The sequence below is a fragment of the Macrobrachium rosenbergii genome, chromosome 56, assembly GCF_040412425.1.
Source record: "Macrobrachium rosenbergii isolate ZJJX-2024 chromosome 56, ASM4041242v1, whole genome shotgun sequence".
NCBI classification, from domain to species: Eukaryota; Metazoa; Arthropoda; class Malacostraca; order Decapoda; family Palaemonidae; genus Macrobrachium; species Macrobrachium rosenbergii.
Genome location: NC_089796.1, coordinates 25261300 through 25280544, shown reverse-complemented (window position 1 = coordinate 25280544; position 19245 = coordinate 25261300). Strand labels below are relative to the sequence as shown.

The 19245-nt window shown below is 43.2% G+C and overlaps 1 protein-coding gene across 1 annotated transcript in view; it reads right to left on the bottom strand.

The window, feature by feature from the left end:
• The window catches only part of endos (alpha-endosulfine), a 60031-nt gene that overhangs the window by 20747 nt on the left and 20039 nt on the right, over positions 1–19245 (bottom strand). The window contains exon 3 of the mRNA XM_067099956.1: positions 5507–5638. Within this exon, the coding sequence (XP_066956057.1) occupies positions 5507–5638 (132 nt within the window). The remainder of the gene's footprint in view (positions 1–5506; positions 5639–19245) is intronic.

Here is a 19245-nt window from a genome sequence, read left to right as displayed (position 1 = left end):
GCACAATTATCAAATATAACATGTATATAGAGGAATAAACGTTCTGGTGTAAGAGCAGCTCAAACAAATTCTGAAAAAGACAGAATTTTATATTCTTACATCGCCAGTAGATTTTATGGTAAGAAATAAAAGATTTAAAAATGAGATTTCAGCTTTTTGTGTTATTGATCAGAGAAACAAGCAGCCATAATAATGAACTCATTTAGCCTGTTATTTATCATGTAGCCTACAGGATGCAAATTTCTCATCTAGACTAAAATTGAAGCCAACACAACCAGATGTATCCATATGATTATTCATTTTTTCTTATCAGATATGTCCAGACATACGGACATATATGATATTGGAGTGAAAAAGTTCGACAGTAATAATGTGAATTCTCTGCATTTATGTACAGAAAATGTAATGACATCATAATACGGTAAATATTGTCGAAACTCCAAACTTCTCATATCGCTAATGGCAACTGTCAACGGCACCTCAACGCTCGCGCTGTTTGCAGATCACGTCTCTCGGCACTACTGCCAAACTGAGTCAAGTACGGATGCTACATAATACACCATATTCTTCATTTTCTCTCCACATATCACACACATCTAAAATCTGAAAGCACCAGCGTATTCAGGGTGAACTTATTGTATGAAAACACTAGTTTTATTTTATCTTAATCGCATCAATGATACAAAATCCGACGATATGTAAAAACAGGTATAAAGAATGAAATGCTTCTCTCTTCACTTCTACTCGTTGTAATTCCTTTGTGTTTTATCTTACTGGTTTCAGAAAATCACGATTTAGTTGTACAATTAATACCGAATCCTATGGTATGATCAGAACTTTCCTATCTTGTGTAAACCATGAGATAAATGAAGAAATATAAACATATTGCAAGTTTTCTGAGCTACAAACTTCAAATGAAACAGTGAGCGAGCTGCAGACCTCCAGGTACCAGCCAATCAGAGGCCGCCAAACAAACGTCTCGTAGGCCCAAGAATCTACCTCAAGTGAATCGGCTATAGTAATGAACTGTTACCTTATCCAAAGTTCGATCGACCATTTCTAATAACCACCGATGCGAGCAGTATAGCTATTGGGGGAGTGATTTCTCAAGTTGACGATGCAGGAATGAAAAACCGACATGTTTTGCATCACGAGCATTAAAAGGGGCAGCGAAGAGCTACAGTGCCTTCGACAGAGAGGCATTGACGATTCTATGGATGGTGGAGAGATATGAAGTTTTCATAATAAAACTAATATTGTAATACTTACCTGAACACCTACCAGCCCGAACTACATCCCCATAACTCATTACCCAAGTGGGTAATTAACTGTCGGCGTTACCACCGCTTACAGGAAAATCTTGTCAAATGAGTTTCCTAGCGTAAGGTTGGCAACGCTGCTGCAAGTCCCAGCCGTGTGTGGCAGAGATCCTCAATTGCATTATTCATTAATCAGATTGAAGTGGGGAGGGGGCGGGAATCATTTAGGTGTTCAGGTAAGTATTACAATATTAGTTTTATTATGAAAACTTCATATTGCAATACACTCCCTGAACACCTGAATTAGCCAGATTAACAAAATTTAGTGGAGGTGGGTACAATCTAAGTCAGACCGACCTACCAACAAGTAAAGCGGGTAACTCATTATTCGCCTACTATTATATATAAACGAATCCTCACCAGGTTGTCCACTTGGCAGGTGGGGATGCCTGAAAGGAGAGAGTACCCTCGACGTCAGTCTCATGTCACGGTACTGTCTGGGTCGAGCTACTTTCCATGTGGTATTCAAAGAAACCCTTCCACGGATGAAGAGAAGACCAACTCCCATGTGGCTAATCAAAGTCTCGCATGTAGTGGAGCATGGCGAACCTCCCATGTGGCTATTCATAGCCTCTCATGTATGGAGGAGTACGACGAACCTCCCATGTGGCTATTGTAGCCTCTCATGTATGGAGGATAAGTCGAGTGTGCAGTCTCTTCTGATTCATCGCTGTCCATTGCCGTCGATGCTTGTGCAGAATGGGTGAATAAATTGAGCTTGAAAACTTGGATTTACCTAACTCCATTGTACGACTGTCAAACTTCGTACTCCCTATGTGAATCTCGATTCACTGATAGTTCTACTTTCCTATCCTATGTTGTCTAACCCCGCCCTCACCCGGCCCCCTTAGTTTTACCCTTTATTAAAGAATTGAATTGGCCACCACAAAAGGACCCAGCGAGTAAATTGAATGTCCCTAAGGTAGAAAGACATGAAAACAGATACTGACTTCCAAGTTGCTGCTTCTAGTATTGCTGACACAGAAATTCCTGAGGAATGCCGACGATGTCGCCACCCCTCTAATACTATGAGCTCTTGGACATCCAGAGGAGTTCGATGGTTCCGAAAGAGATGAAGAATCCGCCGACGATTGTTGAATCACTTCTCTTAGGAAGAAACTAATAGCATTCTTCGAGATCGAACGCGAAGGATATCTGGGGGAAACGAATAGCGTTCTCGGACGAGGCAACAGCTTTTGTGTGTGTGACAAATAAGACTTCAGCGCTCTGACCGGACATAACAGCATTTCTGAAGTGTCACCTCCTACGAAATCTTCCAAAGACGCCACCTTAAACGCTCTGGGTAAAGGATTCGATTCCGATTCTGATTTAGCCACGAATTCCGACAAGTAGGAAAGAAAAATATCTTTCCCTGAGAAGGATACAGTTCTCGACACAGCCCGAATTTCTCCTACTCTTTTAGCTGTGGCCAGCGCAACTAAAAACAATACCTTTTTCATCAACTGCCTTAGTGAGTGATTCTAATGGTTCGTATGCTGACGATCGAAGGAGACCTAATACCGCCGCTAAATCCCACGAAGGTGCCTGAAGCGAAAGAACTAGGCGTTCTATTTTAAAAGACCTTAGAAGATCGTGAAGGATTTTGCTGGTCGCCATTCCGGAAGATGGAAACGGAATGTGCTACTAAGCACTGATCTGTAACCTGTGATCATAGAGTACGATAGTTTCTTTTCCTTTCTAAGAAAAAACGAGGAAGTCTGCTACTTTCGCTACTGTTGGAAGTGAAATACGATGACCTTGGTTCCGGCACCAACTGCAGTACACCGCCCACCTGACCTGATACAGTTTCCTGGTAGATCTTCTCAGACAGAAAGACAGTTGGCGAGCCACTGCCTTAGAGTCCTGCATGACGTGCCGCTCGCTGGACAGTCTCCACGCAGCTAGCTTCAGCACGCAGAAGTTCCGGTGGAAGTGATGGAAGTGCGGCTGTCTGAGAAGATCTTTCCTCTCTGGGAGGAATACTGGGACATCTGTCAACAAATCCAGAAGGTCCGGAAACCAAGGTCTTTGGGGCCAGAAAGGGAAAATCAACGTTATTTAGGTGTTGTTGGAGTTCCTGAGCTTCATCAGCACTTCCTGAATCATTCCGAATGGAGGGAATGCATACGCTTGCATGTTGTTCCAAGAGTGTAGCATGGCGTCCGTTCTGCAAGATATGGGATCTGCTACTGGGGAGAAGTATACTGGAAGGTGAAAATTTTCTCTTGTAGCGAATAGGTCTATCGTTGTTGGCCATTTCTTCAATAGAAATTGTACTTCCGCCTGCACTAGCATCCATTCTCCTCCCAGAACTTCTTGCGATCGGCTTAGAGCGTCCGCCAAAACGTTGAGTTTTCCCGACACAAACTGGGGAATGAGAGTAACCCTGTGGATCTCGCACCAGCGGAGAATTCTCTGTGCTATTTCGTTTAATTCTTGCGATTTTGTTCCCCCTCCCTTCTTGAGGTATGACACTGCTGTTACATTGTTGCAAAAGAGTGCTACTGTCTTGTTGCTTATTTGATCTGCAAAGCAACCTACAGCCTCCTCTACCGCTCTTAGTTCCCTGTGGTTGCGGGACTCCTTCCGATCCAGATCTCTCCAAAGGCCCTGGGCCTGACATTCCTCCAGGGTTGCTCCCCAACCCCGATCTGAGGCATCTGTGTACAGATGAACGTCTGGAAGGGGGGGAGTCCAATCTTATGCCGATGGTCAGATGATATTCTTCTGACCACCACCGAAGATCCTTCAGGCAAGAATCGTCCCAGACTATGAACACGTTCTCCTCCCGAAAGTCCCAGCAATTCCTGAGACATGCCTGTAGAGAACGCATCCAGAGACTAGACCCTGGAATTAGAAGTGAGGGGGAGGCCATCCTGCCCAGCAAGCTCTTCCACAGGCTCACAGGTTGAGCTCTGTTTGATAGGAATGTTTCCAATTGGCTCAGAATTGCCAAGACCCGCTTCCTCCGTCAGGAAAGCCCTCAAAAGACGCGTCTGAATTGTTATTCCCAAATACGTCTTTGTCTGTGCTGGAATTAATGAGCTCTTTCCCAAGTTGATTCGAATTCCTAACTTCTGACAAAAGTTTAGCAAGAAGTCCCTCGCCTGCAAAACTTCGTCTACCGACGAAGCCTGAACTAACCAATCATCGAGGTATCGCCTCATTCGGAATCCCCGACGATGCATTATGTCTAATATAGCCAGCACAATATTTCGATTTATAGTGAATTTTAGAAAAAACTTTTTACGTCCGCGCGTTATGAATTCATGCATCATTTTGTGATAATATTTTCTCTGTGTTGCTTTGATCGTTTTACAATTTGTTATATACCAAAATCATTGCAATTTAGTGTACAATACAACAAAAAAAAATAACTCATTAGCTTTAACCATTTTGCTCAGAGCGATTTGTATACAATTATATATGAAATTTTTTTTTTTCGTGCTGTCATATATTCCAATATTTATATATGACAATGATATTTTTTTCCATTTCTGATGGTTGCATACTAAACTTCAGGCAATGACACAAAAAGGAGCCAAAAATAAACTCTTAATCTTAAAAACTAAGTGTGCTGTGATTTAAAAAAAAAAAACCTTTTTTCCATTTTGGCGCTAACTCCCAAACGCCGCCAGCATACAACAGACACTTTTGTAAATAGAGGCTCGGCGTTTAAGGGTTAACATGTCAAACCCACGCGAAGTAGTCACATATAAAGCAAATAACAGAGAGTAAGTTTCACCTTAAAAATTGAACCTTTTATAACTGTAACATACAGTAACAGTGCTAGTACACAAAGTCAGTGAACTTAGTACAGAAGTACATGAACAATCCCATTTTACCCGCTGTGAAATGAATCTCTATCTGTTGTGCTATACAAGTGGTTTAATATACTTGTCTCTTATGGAACTACTGCAACTCCAGGGATTTGTGCTTTAACATCCATATAATGTGCTTTACTATCCATATAATAAACAGAAAACCCATCCTAGCCTCTTACCTGTAAATAGACATTAATCAAGTACAAGTAAGCTCTATCACTATATTGTAAAAACTTAATTTCGCAACGTTATTTTTGTACAGAAGTCCCATGCAGAAGCCAACATTCTTCATACTGCCTAGAACTTACGAAAAATATTAAAATGCCATTTATCATAAGCATAACAGTAACTAAACAGTCTTACCCCTTTAGCCAGTCTTTTTTGCAAAAAAGCGGAGTGTCCTGCCATTGGTCGACCTACAATGGGATATTTTGAGCGTAGCTTGGCTTCTTCAGCTGCCTCTATTCCAGCTGCTGTCATGGCTGGTGTGCCAGACTGTAAACAAAAGCAATATTATTAATCATTTATAAAACACAAACTTGTAAAAGTCTGCAGCATTATATGGATACTAGAAAAATGACAATTTTATAATAAAATAAAGTTTTATATACTTACCAAGTAATTACATAGCTATAGTTTCAACTATTGCGGCAGGCTAAATTTTAAAAATCCACACTAGCGCTTCAATTGTTTTAGTGTAGGTGACTACTCCTGCACACTAACGGGAATACCAGGAACTACTTAGCAGACAATCTCATTCTGTTTGTGCCTCCTGTCCAACAGAGGGGGAGGAGGGTGGGCTCCGATTCTGTAATTACTTGGTAAGTATATATAAAACTATTTTATTATAGAAATGATATTTTTATGATAAAATAAGGTTTTACTTATACTTACCTGGTAGTTACATATAGCTGTCGCCTCTGACGCCGGCAGAATTTTAAATTTCTCAAGGCTAGCGCTATAAACACCTAGGTGATCCCTCTACCAGCGCCTCTATAGGTAACAAGGAACTATCCCAACAATGTTCTAGAACCCATTAAGTTTTAAGCCCACTTGACATGAAAGGGGAGGTGGGGAGTTTATTTCATGTAACTACCAGGTAAGTATAAGTAAAACCTTATTTTATCATAAAAATATCATTTTACTTATAGGACTTACCTGGTAGTTACATATAGCTGATTGGCACCTTTAGAGGAGGTGGGACCATGTCAGCCACATATATTGTTAGAAATCAAAAGATGAATTTTAGTTCCTTACCTTGAAGGATTGCTGACTCAGCAGTTACTGCCTCTGTAGTCTGCTTATCCTCGATTGTATAGACAGGATATAAAGGATCCGGGTGTCAGATACAATCTGTTAGTACTTGTCAGAGGACAACGCCATGACGGACAAGACTTAATATGCCCTTGCTCTGGGCAGAACCAAATTAACAATAAGGGATCACCTCTATCACCATAATATAAAATTAAAAACTTTCAACCACAAAATTAAAAAGATTGTAGGTACTCCTAAACCAACAAACATAGTACCTACAGACAGACGACGCAAACCAAACTCAATTTCCAACTTCAAGGAGAAAAAGTTAGTCGGATAGGGTTGCCCTCTTTCTCCTCACCCACCACCGTGTCAGTAACTACTAAAGGCCCTAAGGTACTGCCATTGTCAAAATCTGTCTTCAATTCTGACAAGTAATGCGATGCGAAGATCGACTTACATCGCCAAAATGTAGAATTCACAATCTTTTGCACTGAGAGATTGTGCCTGAAAGCTAAAGACGTAGCTACAGCTCTTATCTCATGTGCTCTCACTTTCAGAGTTCCCGTGTCTGAGTCCTGACAATTCACATGGGCTTCTGAAATAATCTTCTCTTAAGAAGAAAGCAAGAGCATTCTTAGAAAGTGGTCTTGACGGGTTTCTCACAGAACACCACAAGTTCTCCGAAGAGCCCCTGATACCTTTTGTTCGGTGAATATAGAACTTTAAGGCTCTCACCGGGCACAACAATCTCTCTTGTTCTCCTTCTCCCACAAGATCTGAAAGGCTCTTAATGCTGAAAGACCTCGCCATGGTCTGGACACATCTTCGTTTCTTCGCTAAGAACCTAAGAGAGGAAGAACATACAGCTTTTCCTTGAGAGAAACCAATAGTTTTGTCCAAGGCATGAACCTCACTCACCCTCCTGGCTGTTGCGAGTGCTACTAGAAAAATAGTTTTCTTAGTCAAATTTCTCAACGAGACATTTGCCAAAGGTTCGAATTGATCTGAACAAATCCATTTAAGAACGATGTCCAAATTCCATGCTATTTGTTTAGGAACTTTCGTCTTCGAGGTATTAAAAGACTTAAGTAAATCTGTTAGATCCTGATTGTTCGAGATGTCTAGACCTCTGTGCTTAAATACTGACGCAAGCATTGATCGATACCCCAATTGTGCTCAAAGACAATCCTTTTTCCTTATAAAGGGATAGCAAGAACTTCGCTATTTGATTTAGAGAGGTTTTAGAAGACGAAACTCCATGTCTATTGCACCAGTCTCTAAACTGATTTCATCTTGCCTGGTATACTGCGTCCAAGACTTTCTTCTGGGTCGCAGAATAGCGCTTGCAACCTCCTTTGAAAACCTCTCTTCCTGAGGAGTCGCCGACAGTCTGCAGGCGACAAGCCGTGAGAGCGGACAAGTTCTGATGGAACCTCAGGAAGTGGGGCTGTCTGAGTAGATCTCTCCGATGGGAGGATCCTCGGAAAATCTGCGAGGAGGAGGAGAAGATCTGGGAACCACTCTCGATGGCCAGAAAGGAACGATTAGTGTCATCTTGGTGTTCTTGTGGTTCCTGAACTTTTCCAAGACCTTCCTGATAATTTTGAAAGGTGGAAAAGCGTAAAGTTCTAGGCAATCCCAACTCATTGTCATTGCATCCACCCAGAGTGCCTTGTCGCATTTGGGATCTGGGGAGCAATATACTGGGAGGCGTTTTGTTCTGTCTGTTGCAAACATGTCTACTAGCGGACAACCCCACAGATTCCACAACTGTTTGCAAACCTGGGATGTAAGGTCCATTCCGTGGGCAAGACTTGATTCTTCCTGCTTAAGAGATCCGCTGTTACATTCCTCTCGCTTTTATGAACCTGGTCAATAACGTGACCTCGTTCTCTTCCAACCATTCTAAAAGTTCCTTGGTCGTCTGATACAGGGAGAAGGAATGAGTGCCCCCCTGCCTTTTGATATAAGCAAGAGCTGTCGTGTTGTCCGACTGAACTAGAATTACCTTGCCTTTTACCTCTTGTTGAAATTGCATCAGGGCTAGATGTACCGCTTTCCAGTTCTTTCACATTTATGTGCAGTTCTTTCTGTTCTTCCTGCCACAGGCCCAACATTCCTTGTTGTCTAAAGTCGCCCCCCACCCCTGATCCGGCGTCTGACAAGAGTGTGAGGTCTGGGTTCTTGATAAAAAGAGAAATTCCCTCCTCTAGTCTTTCTCTTGAATTCCACCAGAACAGCTCCTTCTTGATCTGATCTGAGATCTTGAAAAGAAAGGAATCTGGATGGGTTTTATGTGGCCATTGGCTTTGTAGATAAAACTGCAGAGGCCTCATCTTGAGTCTCCCCAGTTTTACTAACTTCTCCATCGAGGCTAAGGTCCCCAGCAAGCTCATCCACTGGTTGGCTGAGCAAACCTCGCGATGTAGAAAGTCGCCTATCATGCTTAGACAAGACTCTACTCTCCGTATTGATGGAGAAGCCCGAAAAGTCAGAGAGTCCATTCTCACTCCCAAATAAACCATCTGTTGTGATGGTGAGAGGGACGATTTCGGAACATTGACTAGTAGGCCTAGTTCCTTTGCCAGAGATAATGTCTTCATTAGGTCCTCCACACATTTGGCTTTGGAGTGTGTTTTCAGAAGCCAGTCGTCCAGATACATTGACATCCTTATTCCTTGCAAGTGAAGATTCTTTGCCACCGTTGACAGAACTCTTGTAAACACTTGAGGTGCAGTTGACAGTCCGAAACAAAGAGCTCTGAACTGGAAAACTTTGCCTTGGAAAACAAACCTCAGGAACTTCCTTGATTCCTGATGGATTGGAACGTGGAAGTACGCATCCTGGAGGTCTATCGAGACCATCCAGTCGCCCGGTTGAAGAGATGCCAACACCGACTCTGTCGTTTCCATCGAAAATTTCGTCTTCTTTACAAAAACGTTCAATGCCCTCACGTCTAGAACCGGCCTCCAACCTCCCGACGCCTTCGAAACTAAAAAGAGGTGGTTGTAAAACCCCGGAGAGCATGGGGTCGGCACTAATTCGATGGCTTGTTTCCTTAGTAGTGCTTCTACTTCTTCTCGAAGGGGCGCAAAACTTGAGAGTCGGGAGTATACTTGAAAAGCGACTGGAGCGTCCGATAAAGGGGGCTTTTTGTTGGAATGGGATGGAGTACCCTTCCCGGATCACCTGTAAGGTCCAAGGATCTTGAGTGACCTTTGCCAGGCTTCCGAGAACGACTGGAATCTGGCACCTACTGCTATGTGGAGGACAGCACACCCATTTCTTTTGTTGAAAATTGGAAGGTCGAGTAGAAGATTTTCCTTTCCCACGAAACTTGGAAAAGGGCCGAGTTGCAGACTTGCCCCTGAACGTCTTGGAAGTGTCCGAAAACACCGAAGTTTTGGCGGAAGTAGCTACAGGAGTAGTCTTCTTCGGCTTCTTTGCTGACTGAGCCAACAGGTCCTGTGTTGCTTTTTGTGTGAGAGCTTCAGCAGTTTCTCGAACTAATTCCTTCGGGAACAAGTGGTCCTTCGACAAAGGGGCAAAGAGGAGAGCAGACCTCTGGCTGCGGGAAACACCCTTCGCCAAAAAAAGAGCACCAGAGTTGTCGTTTCTTCAGAACTCCGGTTGCAAAAACCGGTTAGCTCCAAGGCACAATCGCATACCCCCTTGTCTATGCAGTCGACTACCAAGTGAAATCCGTCAACTGCACATCCGAAAGTCCGAATTCTTTGACTTTCCTAGCCAGAGCCGCCACTGACCAATCAAGGAAACTGATGACCTCCACAACAGCGAAAAATACTCTTGAGAAGATGATCCAACTCCACTGCGTGAAAAAGATCTTCGCTGATTGAAGAGCTGTGTGACGACTTGAATCCACTAGACTGGAGAAGTCCCTGAGCGGAGGCAGACACACCCAAAGAAAAACGTTCTCCAGTCTCAGTACCACATGCGGCTGCGATGAGCCAATCTGGAGGGTGGAAGACAAAACATACTCTTGCCTTGCTCTCTCTTGTCTGAGAGCCAGGAATTAATTTTCTTGATAGCCTTCTTGGCCGAAATCGCCAAAACTAGGCGTGTACAAGGAGCTGGATCCGGCGGCGTTATCCTCTTAAACTGCGATCTGGGAGATGCCGGAGTCGAAGGCTTAAAAGAGTCCCCAAAGTTCTCCACGAAAAACTTGAGTAACTCCTTATAACCCAAGATTTTTCCTTGATTCCTGGAAAGTCCTCTTCTATTTCTACATCTTCTTCATTTTCTTCTTCTACAGAAGACACAGGAGACAATTGGTGTACAGGAACAGTTTCCTGACGAAAAGTAGGTCGCACGGAATCTAAAGTCTTGCGACCATGCCGATGTGGCGCCGAATCTGTCAGGTGTGGCGCCGCGCCAAGCTGAAGTGGCGCTTCACCAACCGAACGTGGCGTATCCGGAGTCAGAGAAGAATGCTGAAGCGCCTGGTTGAGCCTCTTCACTGGTGCATGCGAAGTGGGAGGCTCTTGAGTCAAGACTTGTGGCGCATTCAAAGGAAGTGTCTCCGCAACAGGTGCTCCCGAAGCAGCATGAGCGCCACAAAAGAACTGAATAAGATCCGTCAATTTGTAAGATCCGTCAATTTGTCCGTGACTTGAGCGACAAAACGGGGATCTTGTTGACTGGTAGTAGGAGGAGGCACTATCTGCGATGAAGCTGGACAAGATGTAGACGCTCCTGGTACAGAAACACGCTTATTACTAGCAATAGTACGCGTAGGTTCCTTCCGACGAGGGGGCTGATCCACTGAAGAGGAGGAGGAAAAAGCTTCAGGATCCTCCCAGAAGCTACAGCCCGCTTGCGGATCCGTCAACGATCTTTTCTTAGGAATCGCTGCAGGAGAGACGGCGCGAGACCTCTTGAGAGGGCGAGAAGAATGCTTGAAGCACCCACTTCGAGGAGGAGTCAAAGAATCATCACCACTAGAAGACACATCCCCAGCAGCGCCTTTTCTATGGCGTGCGGAAGCATCCTGGGAATGCACAACAGGAATACTTGAGGGGGTGACTGTTCGGGAGCAAGCCCCACTCGCCTCCTTTCGGTTTTCGACATGCCCTCTCCCTGAACCAGGGGAGTCCGACAGAGGTCTAGACCTGGGAGAACAAGTGGGCCGAACAGACACCTCCTCCACTAACACTTCACTTCGAGGAGCCAACTTTTCAATGGCTTGGCCCATCGTCTGGATGGCTGAAAGCACTGCTGAAAATTTAGTGTCCATCTGGACTTTTAACTCTGACACGGTGATAGGATTGGGATCAACAGGGTCGGACAAAGGAGAGTTAATAGGAGAGGGGTTAACAGATTGAATTACCTGCCCTACAGACTTAGCAGATGATGACCTCTCATGAAGCTTTCCTAACTCTGTCCTTTTCTAACTTCCGTGGAGATATTTCTCTAAGGCTGACCATTCATCCGTTGTTAGATGCATACATTCCTCACATGTATTCTCTGAATTACAAAATTTACCCCTACATGAAGAGCAAACTGAATGGGGGTCGATAGTCGCCTTAGGCAAACGAGTCCTACAGCCTAAAGCACAATATCTATACTGAGAACCAGAATCAGACATATTGTACAAAGAATTAATTCCGACCACAAATTGCAAAGCAGACAAAAAATTCAACCACAAAACGAGACCGTGTTGCCGGTCTCTCGGCAGAAAACTTAATGGGTTCTAGAACATTGTTGGGATAGTTCCTTGTTACCTATAGAGGGCGCTGGTAGAGGGATCACCTAGGTGTTTATAGCGCTAGCGCGAAATTTAAAATTCTGCCGCGCGTCAGAGACAACAGCTATATGTAACTACCAGGTAAGTCCTATAAGTAAAAATGAAGTTTTCATAAAACTAATATTGTAATGCTTACCTGAACATCTGAATTAGCCCTGGTCACTGACCAGCCCGAACTATATCCCCATAAATTTACCCACCAAGTGGGTAATTAACGTCAGCGTTACCAGTGCTACAGGTAAAATTGTCAAATGAGTTACCAGAGGTACCGTTGACAACGCTGCTGCAACTACCGGCCGACAGAGGCCGATATCCCCAATTGAGTCACTCACTATCAAAAATTGAAGTGGGGAGGAGGGTGGGAATCATTCTGGTGTTCAGGTAAATATTACATTATTAGTTTTATTATGAAAACTTCATACTGCAATACACTCCTTGAACACCTGAATTAGCCTGATTAACAAAATTTTAATGGAGCTGGGATCAATCTAATTCAGCCCAACCTGTCAACGGAGAATGTAATTCAGCCCGACCTGTCAACGGAGAATAAGCAGCTAACTCATTATCAACCTACTATGTGTAAATGTGTGTCCTCACCTAGTTGTCCAACTCGGTAGGTGAGGATGCCTGTAGAGAGAGTACCCTGAAATCAGTCTCGTGTCTAAGGTACCGTCTGAGTCAGAAGTGCCTCCCATGTGATATTCTATAACTCTCAAGTACGGAGGGGAGAAGTCAAACCTCCCATGTGGCTATTCAGCCTCTCATGTCTGGAGGAGAAGTTGAGTGTGCAGGACAACTGTGCAGAAGTTGAAGATATTCCAACATGACCACCGGGACCTGCCTAACCTCAAAGGCCTAAAAACAAAACAATACAGTCAATATGAACTCTGACTAACAGAGACTCTTAAGTTCATTTAGGCTACCACTGATGACCTAAGCTCCTAGCACCCTAACAATACAAGCTAACTATAAAATTGAGTTGGCTGCAACAAAAGGACCCAGTGAGTAACCCTTCTCTGAAGAAAACTGAATATCCCTAAGGTAGAACATTGTGAAAACTGACACTGACTTCCAGGGGCGGCTCTAGGGTTTCCTGCCCTAGGCTAATATTTTAATTTGTTGGTCCACCAGCTAGAGATCTGGGGTGAGCAGTAGTCAGTAGCTCCCCATTGGGTGACATTTCGGGATAGTTTAATTGTAAATCCAGCTACCAAATATTAAGTTGAAATGCATTATGCGCACACACAAACACACACACATACATACATACATACATATATATATATATATATATATATATATATATATATATATATATATATATATATATATATATATATATATATATATATATATATATATATTATATATATTATATATATTATATATATATATATATATATATATATATATATATATATATATATATATATATATATATATATATATATATATATATATATATATATATATATATATATATATATATATATATATATATATATATATATATATATATATATATATAATTAAATCTAGGTTGAAATTTACAACAATTCCATCATTATTTTTTAATATGTAACCATTGCAAGGGCAATTTTGATGCCTATAAAGATATATTAGACAATTAATGTATTCATAACATTATATTGAAAATGGCATTAAATAGAGCAAAACAATGATTTTTGCTTATAATCTATTTAAAAATTGTTTATTTAATAAGGAAATGTGCATCTGATAGTGAAATTATGATTGAGTATATAACAATCAATTATAAACATATGAAAATTAATGTTTTGAGTTATTTCTTTAAAACTTCAATCAGGGATAAGAAAATGTAAGTGGTGAAGAAAATCTGACTCATTTTCCTTCCATTTGAGTGTATCCTTAGCTGAAAAAGGGGGAAAAAATAAAACATGGCCTCTACAACATTTTTTCATTCATTAATAGAACAAATCTTAAGTAACTAAAATCCCTAACTAAACTATTAAAGAAAAAGACTAGAATTCAATGTACTGAAAGGAACTGAAAGCTATTAATTGAAAACGCAAAATATTAATCTCAGTTATTGAAGAGAATGTGATATTCTCTTCATAACTACTGAACTGAATTATTAACAAAAAAGACTAGAAATCAAAGTAGTGAGAATGATTAATAACTCTGAAGTAAACATGGATAACTCAGAAACAATTGTTTAAATTTTATATTATTAGGAAATGTTTACAAACAACTTTCAATTATAATGTAATTGTAACTTTATACTAAAATTTATCAATATCTGTCAATTGCAGAAATGAGAAATTCAATTTTAGTGAGCACTGAGTCTTTCTAGATTGTTGGCTACAACTACAGATAACTAAAAATGTGCTTTCCGTGCCTTTTTCTTGGCAAAATCAGCCACTAGATTCTTTAGATCAACTTTCTGTGAGTTCTCAATAGAGACCATAGCTAGACCTACAAGTCTTTCTTCTGTCATTGTAGACCGCAAATGAATTAATTTTAATTTTGAGAAGCTCCTCTCACCGCCGCCACAGTAACAGGCAAAGTTAGCAGAATGCGCAAGGCAACAAATGTGTTGGGTACACTGTGAACCAGCCCTTTTCAAAAATGAACTTTAAAACATCCAGGAATGACAGTGTCAGGCTGAAGGCGAAGTTCATGACACAAGTCAGTGGCGTCTATGTCCTTGCTTTCTCCATCTCAATAATTGTTATAACTGTTCTGTATATATATAATTGCTTTGCATATATATTTATTTGTTTATTTATTTATTTAGTTCCCAGTTCTTAATTCTTGCGCCTAGGCGACTGCCTTTCGCCTTAAGGACGATGACTTCCAAGTAGCTGCCTCCAAGATTGCCGACACTGAAAAATTCAAGAAAGCTAGCCATTCCCCTGATATTACTCCTGGACGCCAAGAACAACACTCCAAAAGCGATGAAGAACCCTCTGACGCTTGACTAATAGCCTCTCGCAAGTAGTAAACTACATTTTTGGAAATGGGATGAGATGGATACCAAGGGGAAACAAATAAGGTTCTCGGACAAGGCAAGAGTTTCTCAGTACGTGACAAATAAACTTTGAGAGCTCTAACCGGACACAGCAGCATTTCTGATGTGTCACCTACAAAATCATCCAATGATGAAACTTTAAACGACCTAGGAAGAGGATTCATTTCAGTTTCAGACTTCACTACAAATTCTGGCAAGTAAGGAAGAAAGATATCCTGTCCCAATTAGGATACTGTCCTAGCCACTGCCTGAATCTCACCAATTCTTCTTGCTGTAGCCAGAGCAACACCTTCTTGGGTAACTCTCTTAAGGATAACAACTCCAAGGGTTCGAAAGATGAAGAGCTCAACTGTCTCAAAACAGCTGCTAGATCCCACGAGGGGGGCCCGAAGGGGAAAACTGGACATTCCATTCTAAAAAGATCTTAATAGATCGTGCAGAATTCTACTGGTTGAAAGCTCAGGCAGGTGAAACCTGAACGTACTACTGAGTATCGACCTATATCCAGCAATCCTAGAATATGACAAGTTCTTTTCCTTCCTAAAAAACAAGAGGAAATCTGCCACTTTCACAACTGATGGATGTGAAATGCTATGCCCCTCTTTCCGGCACCAACTACGGTACATAACCCACCTAGTGTGGTATAGTTTCCTAGATGATCTTCTCAGACAGAAACACAGTTGGTGAGCCACTGCCTTAGAAAGTCCTGAATGATGGACTGCTCACTGGACAATCTCCAGGCAGCTAGCTTCAGCACGCGGAGGTTCCGATGGAAGTAATGGAAATGAGACTGTCTGAGAAGATCTTTCCTCTCTGGAAGGAATAATGGAACTTCTGTCCACATGTCCAGATGGTCTGGAAACCAAGGTCTTTTGGGCCAGAAGGGGATTATCAAAGTCACCCGAGTGTTGATACTGTTCCTGAGTTTGATCAGTACCTGTTGAATCAACCCGAAAGGAGGGAATGCATACACTTGAAGGTTGTCCCAGGAGTGCAGCATTGCATCTGACCCGCAAGACATGGGGTCTGCTACTGGGGAGAAGTAGACTGGAAGACGGAAATTCATTCTTGTGGTGAAGAGATCCACTGTCGCTGGCCACTTCCTCAACAGATGTTGTACTTCTTCCTGAACCAGAGTCCACTCGCCCCCAAGAACTTCCTGAGAACGACTCAACGTGTCTGCTAGGACATTGAGCTTCCCGACACAAACTGAGGGTTAAGAGAAACCCTGTGATCCTCGCACCAACAAAGAACTCTCTGTGCTATGTTGTTTAAGACTTGTGATCTTGCTCCTCCCTTTCTTTAGATATGACACAGCCAGTATCATTGTCACAAAAGAGAGCTACTACCTTGTTGCTTACTTGCTCTGAAAAGCAACTTAGAGCCTCTTCTGCTGCCCTCAACTCCTGGAAATTTATGGATTCCTCTCGATCCACATCCCTCCAAAGGCTTCTGGCCTGAGATTCCTCCAGGTTCGCACCCCAACCCCGATCTGAGGCAGCCATGTACAGATGAACATCTGGAAGAGGGGAGTCCAATCTTACTTCGATAGTCAGATGATGTTCTTCTGACCACCACCGAAGATCCTTCAGGCAAGAATCGTCCCAGGCCACAGCTGCATTCTCTTCCTGAAAGTCCCAGCGATTCCCCGAGACACACCTGCAGAGAACGCATCCAGAGAAGAGTCTCTGGAACTAGTGGCGAGAGGGAGGACATTCGGCCCAACAAGCTCTTTCACAAGCTCACTGGTTGAGCCCTGTCCAACAGGAATACCTCTAGTTGACCTAGAACCGCAAGAATCCGTTTCTCTGTCGGGAAAGCCCTCAAAAGACGCATCTGGATCTCCATCCCCAAATAGGTCTTTACTTGAGCTGGAATTGGAGAGCTTTTGTCCAAATTGATCCGAATTCTTAAGGTCTGACCTAGGTTCAGTAAGAAATCCCTTGCCTGCAACACTCCATCCACAGACGAAGCCTGAACCAACCAATCATCGATGTATCTCCTCATTTGAAAACCTCAACGATGCATTACATCCAAAATAGGAGACATTACCCTTGTGAAAACCTGAGGTGCTGTGGTTACACCCAAGCAGAGGACCTTGAACCGGAACGTTCCACTTGGACCTGAGAAACAAAGGAACCTCCCAGATTCCTGATGAATCGGAACCTGGAGATACGCATCCTTGAGGTCCACTGAAACCATCTAATCATCTCTCTGAACTGACCGCAGCACCGACTGCGAAGTTTCCAAGTGAAACTTAGTTGAAACTACCAGCCAGTTGAGACCTGAAAGATCTATAATGGGTCTCCAAGACCCTCCCGCTTTTGGAGCCACGGAGATCTGGCTGAAAAACCCCGGAGGAGGAGGAGCGGGTTCTATTGCCCTCTTCTCCAAAAGGGCTTGGATCACCGCCGCTAAAGCTATCCCTTTGAGGGAGGATGGGGAATAACTGGGAAGGCAAACCCAGGGGCTGGACAGAGGAGGACGAGAATGAAAAGGGACTCTGTAACCCTCCCTTAACACCTCAACTACCCAACTCTCTGTGCCCCACTCCTTCCAGATGTTCCAAAAAGGAGCAAGGCAACCTCCCACAGGTACAGGAAAAGGGAAAATCTCCTATTTCCAAAAACCCCTCTTGAAAGAAGGTTTCGAAACGGAGCCAGAAGCCGAACCCTTAGAAGCAAAATGGACCTTCTTCGGTGATATTAACAGGGGACTTAGAACCTGATAGCTTAGCTGGAGATGGCATTCTGGATCCTTTAGGTGATCTTGAACCCTGAGTCGCCACACGAATCATAGCCTGTTGTGACTACAGCTGACAACGACACGAAATTGACCATGGAGGAGACATCCTCCTCTCTAAAAAGACTGTTGCAGAGCGCAAAAGGTGCCCTCAACAGAACCCTCTTATGTATGTCCGGATAGTGGGGCAGATGATGATTTAAAAAGAAGTTCCTCCTCTTCTTGCCAAAGAAGGTTGTACAGCCAGCCGAAATGTTATCCTGGTATGCCAACCCCATCGAAACTGAAGTGATGAGGTTGTTAAACAGTACAGGATCAGAGGGAGCATATCCATCTTGTTTGAGAAACCCCATTAGCCCAGACAACATCCACATAGAGTGGGACAAGGCCTCAGACTGGCTACGAAAGGTGTCCTTCAAAATACAAGCCTCATGAGATGTAACTGCTACTGAACGCTTCGACAAAGGAACCCATGAGAGAAGGGCCTCAACAGATTCGTTGAGTGGAACTCTGACACCGGCAGAAGGGTTACCCGCTACCCTACAGAACCCCTTCCGATTAGGAAGCAAGGTTGAATCCTGTCTACCCGACCCGATAAGAGAAGCTAACCTAGAGTCCACCTCCCTCAACGCCTGCTCGACTCAGCCAAACCATACCAGTTTACTTGATGTTTGGGAGACTACTGGTTTAAATGCATACAACAATTCAAACATTGCTTGGTTTGGTGGTGTAGGTTCCTCAAGAGCCTTGGACTGCGGATAGAGAGAATGGATAAGTCCACCATCCGCTTATACTAGCTTTCATTCGCTGGAGAAAAACCCATATCTGGTACCGGCTCCTCTTCTTCAAAAGATCACTCTCTGTCAGACTGGTCTGACCAAACTGGAACAGGAAAAGAGACAGGCTGACCACCCGCAAGAGCTGCACCTGACAACCCGGAACTCACTACACCTGGATGTGCGAGACCAACACCTGACTTAACTGACCCCATCATACCCGAGTAACCGAACCCAGTTGAGCAAACCCTGTACCAATTAAAGCCGATGACAAAACTCTGAGACAGTTGCACTCCACTGTGAAAACCCCGCACCACCCAGCGACAATGACGTAACCCCTGGGTCGACCACACCTGGGTGACAAACACCCACCCCTGAGAGAGGAGAGGCCGCAACACCCGATCCACCCAAACCAGGATGAACCAATGCCGCACTAGGAAGGGTATCCAGAGCTGAAGTCACACTGATTTAGGGAAAGGGAGGAATAACTCCCTGATGACCTGGAACCAAAGCTGAACCCACATTGAACACCTTAGAAGGAGGAACAGGAATA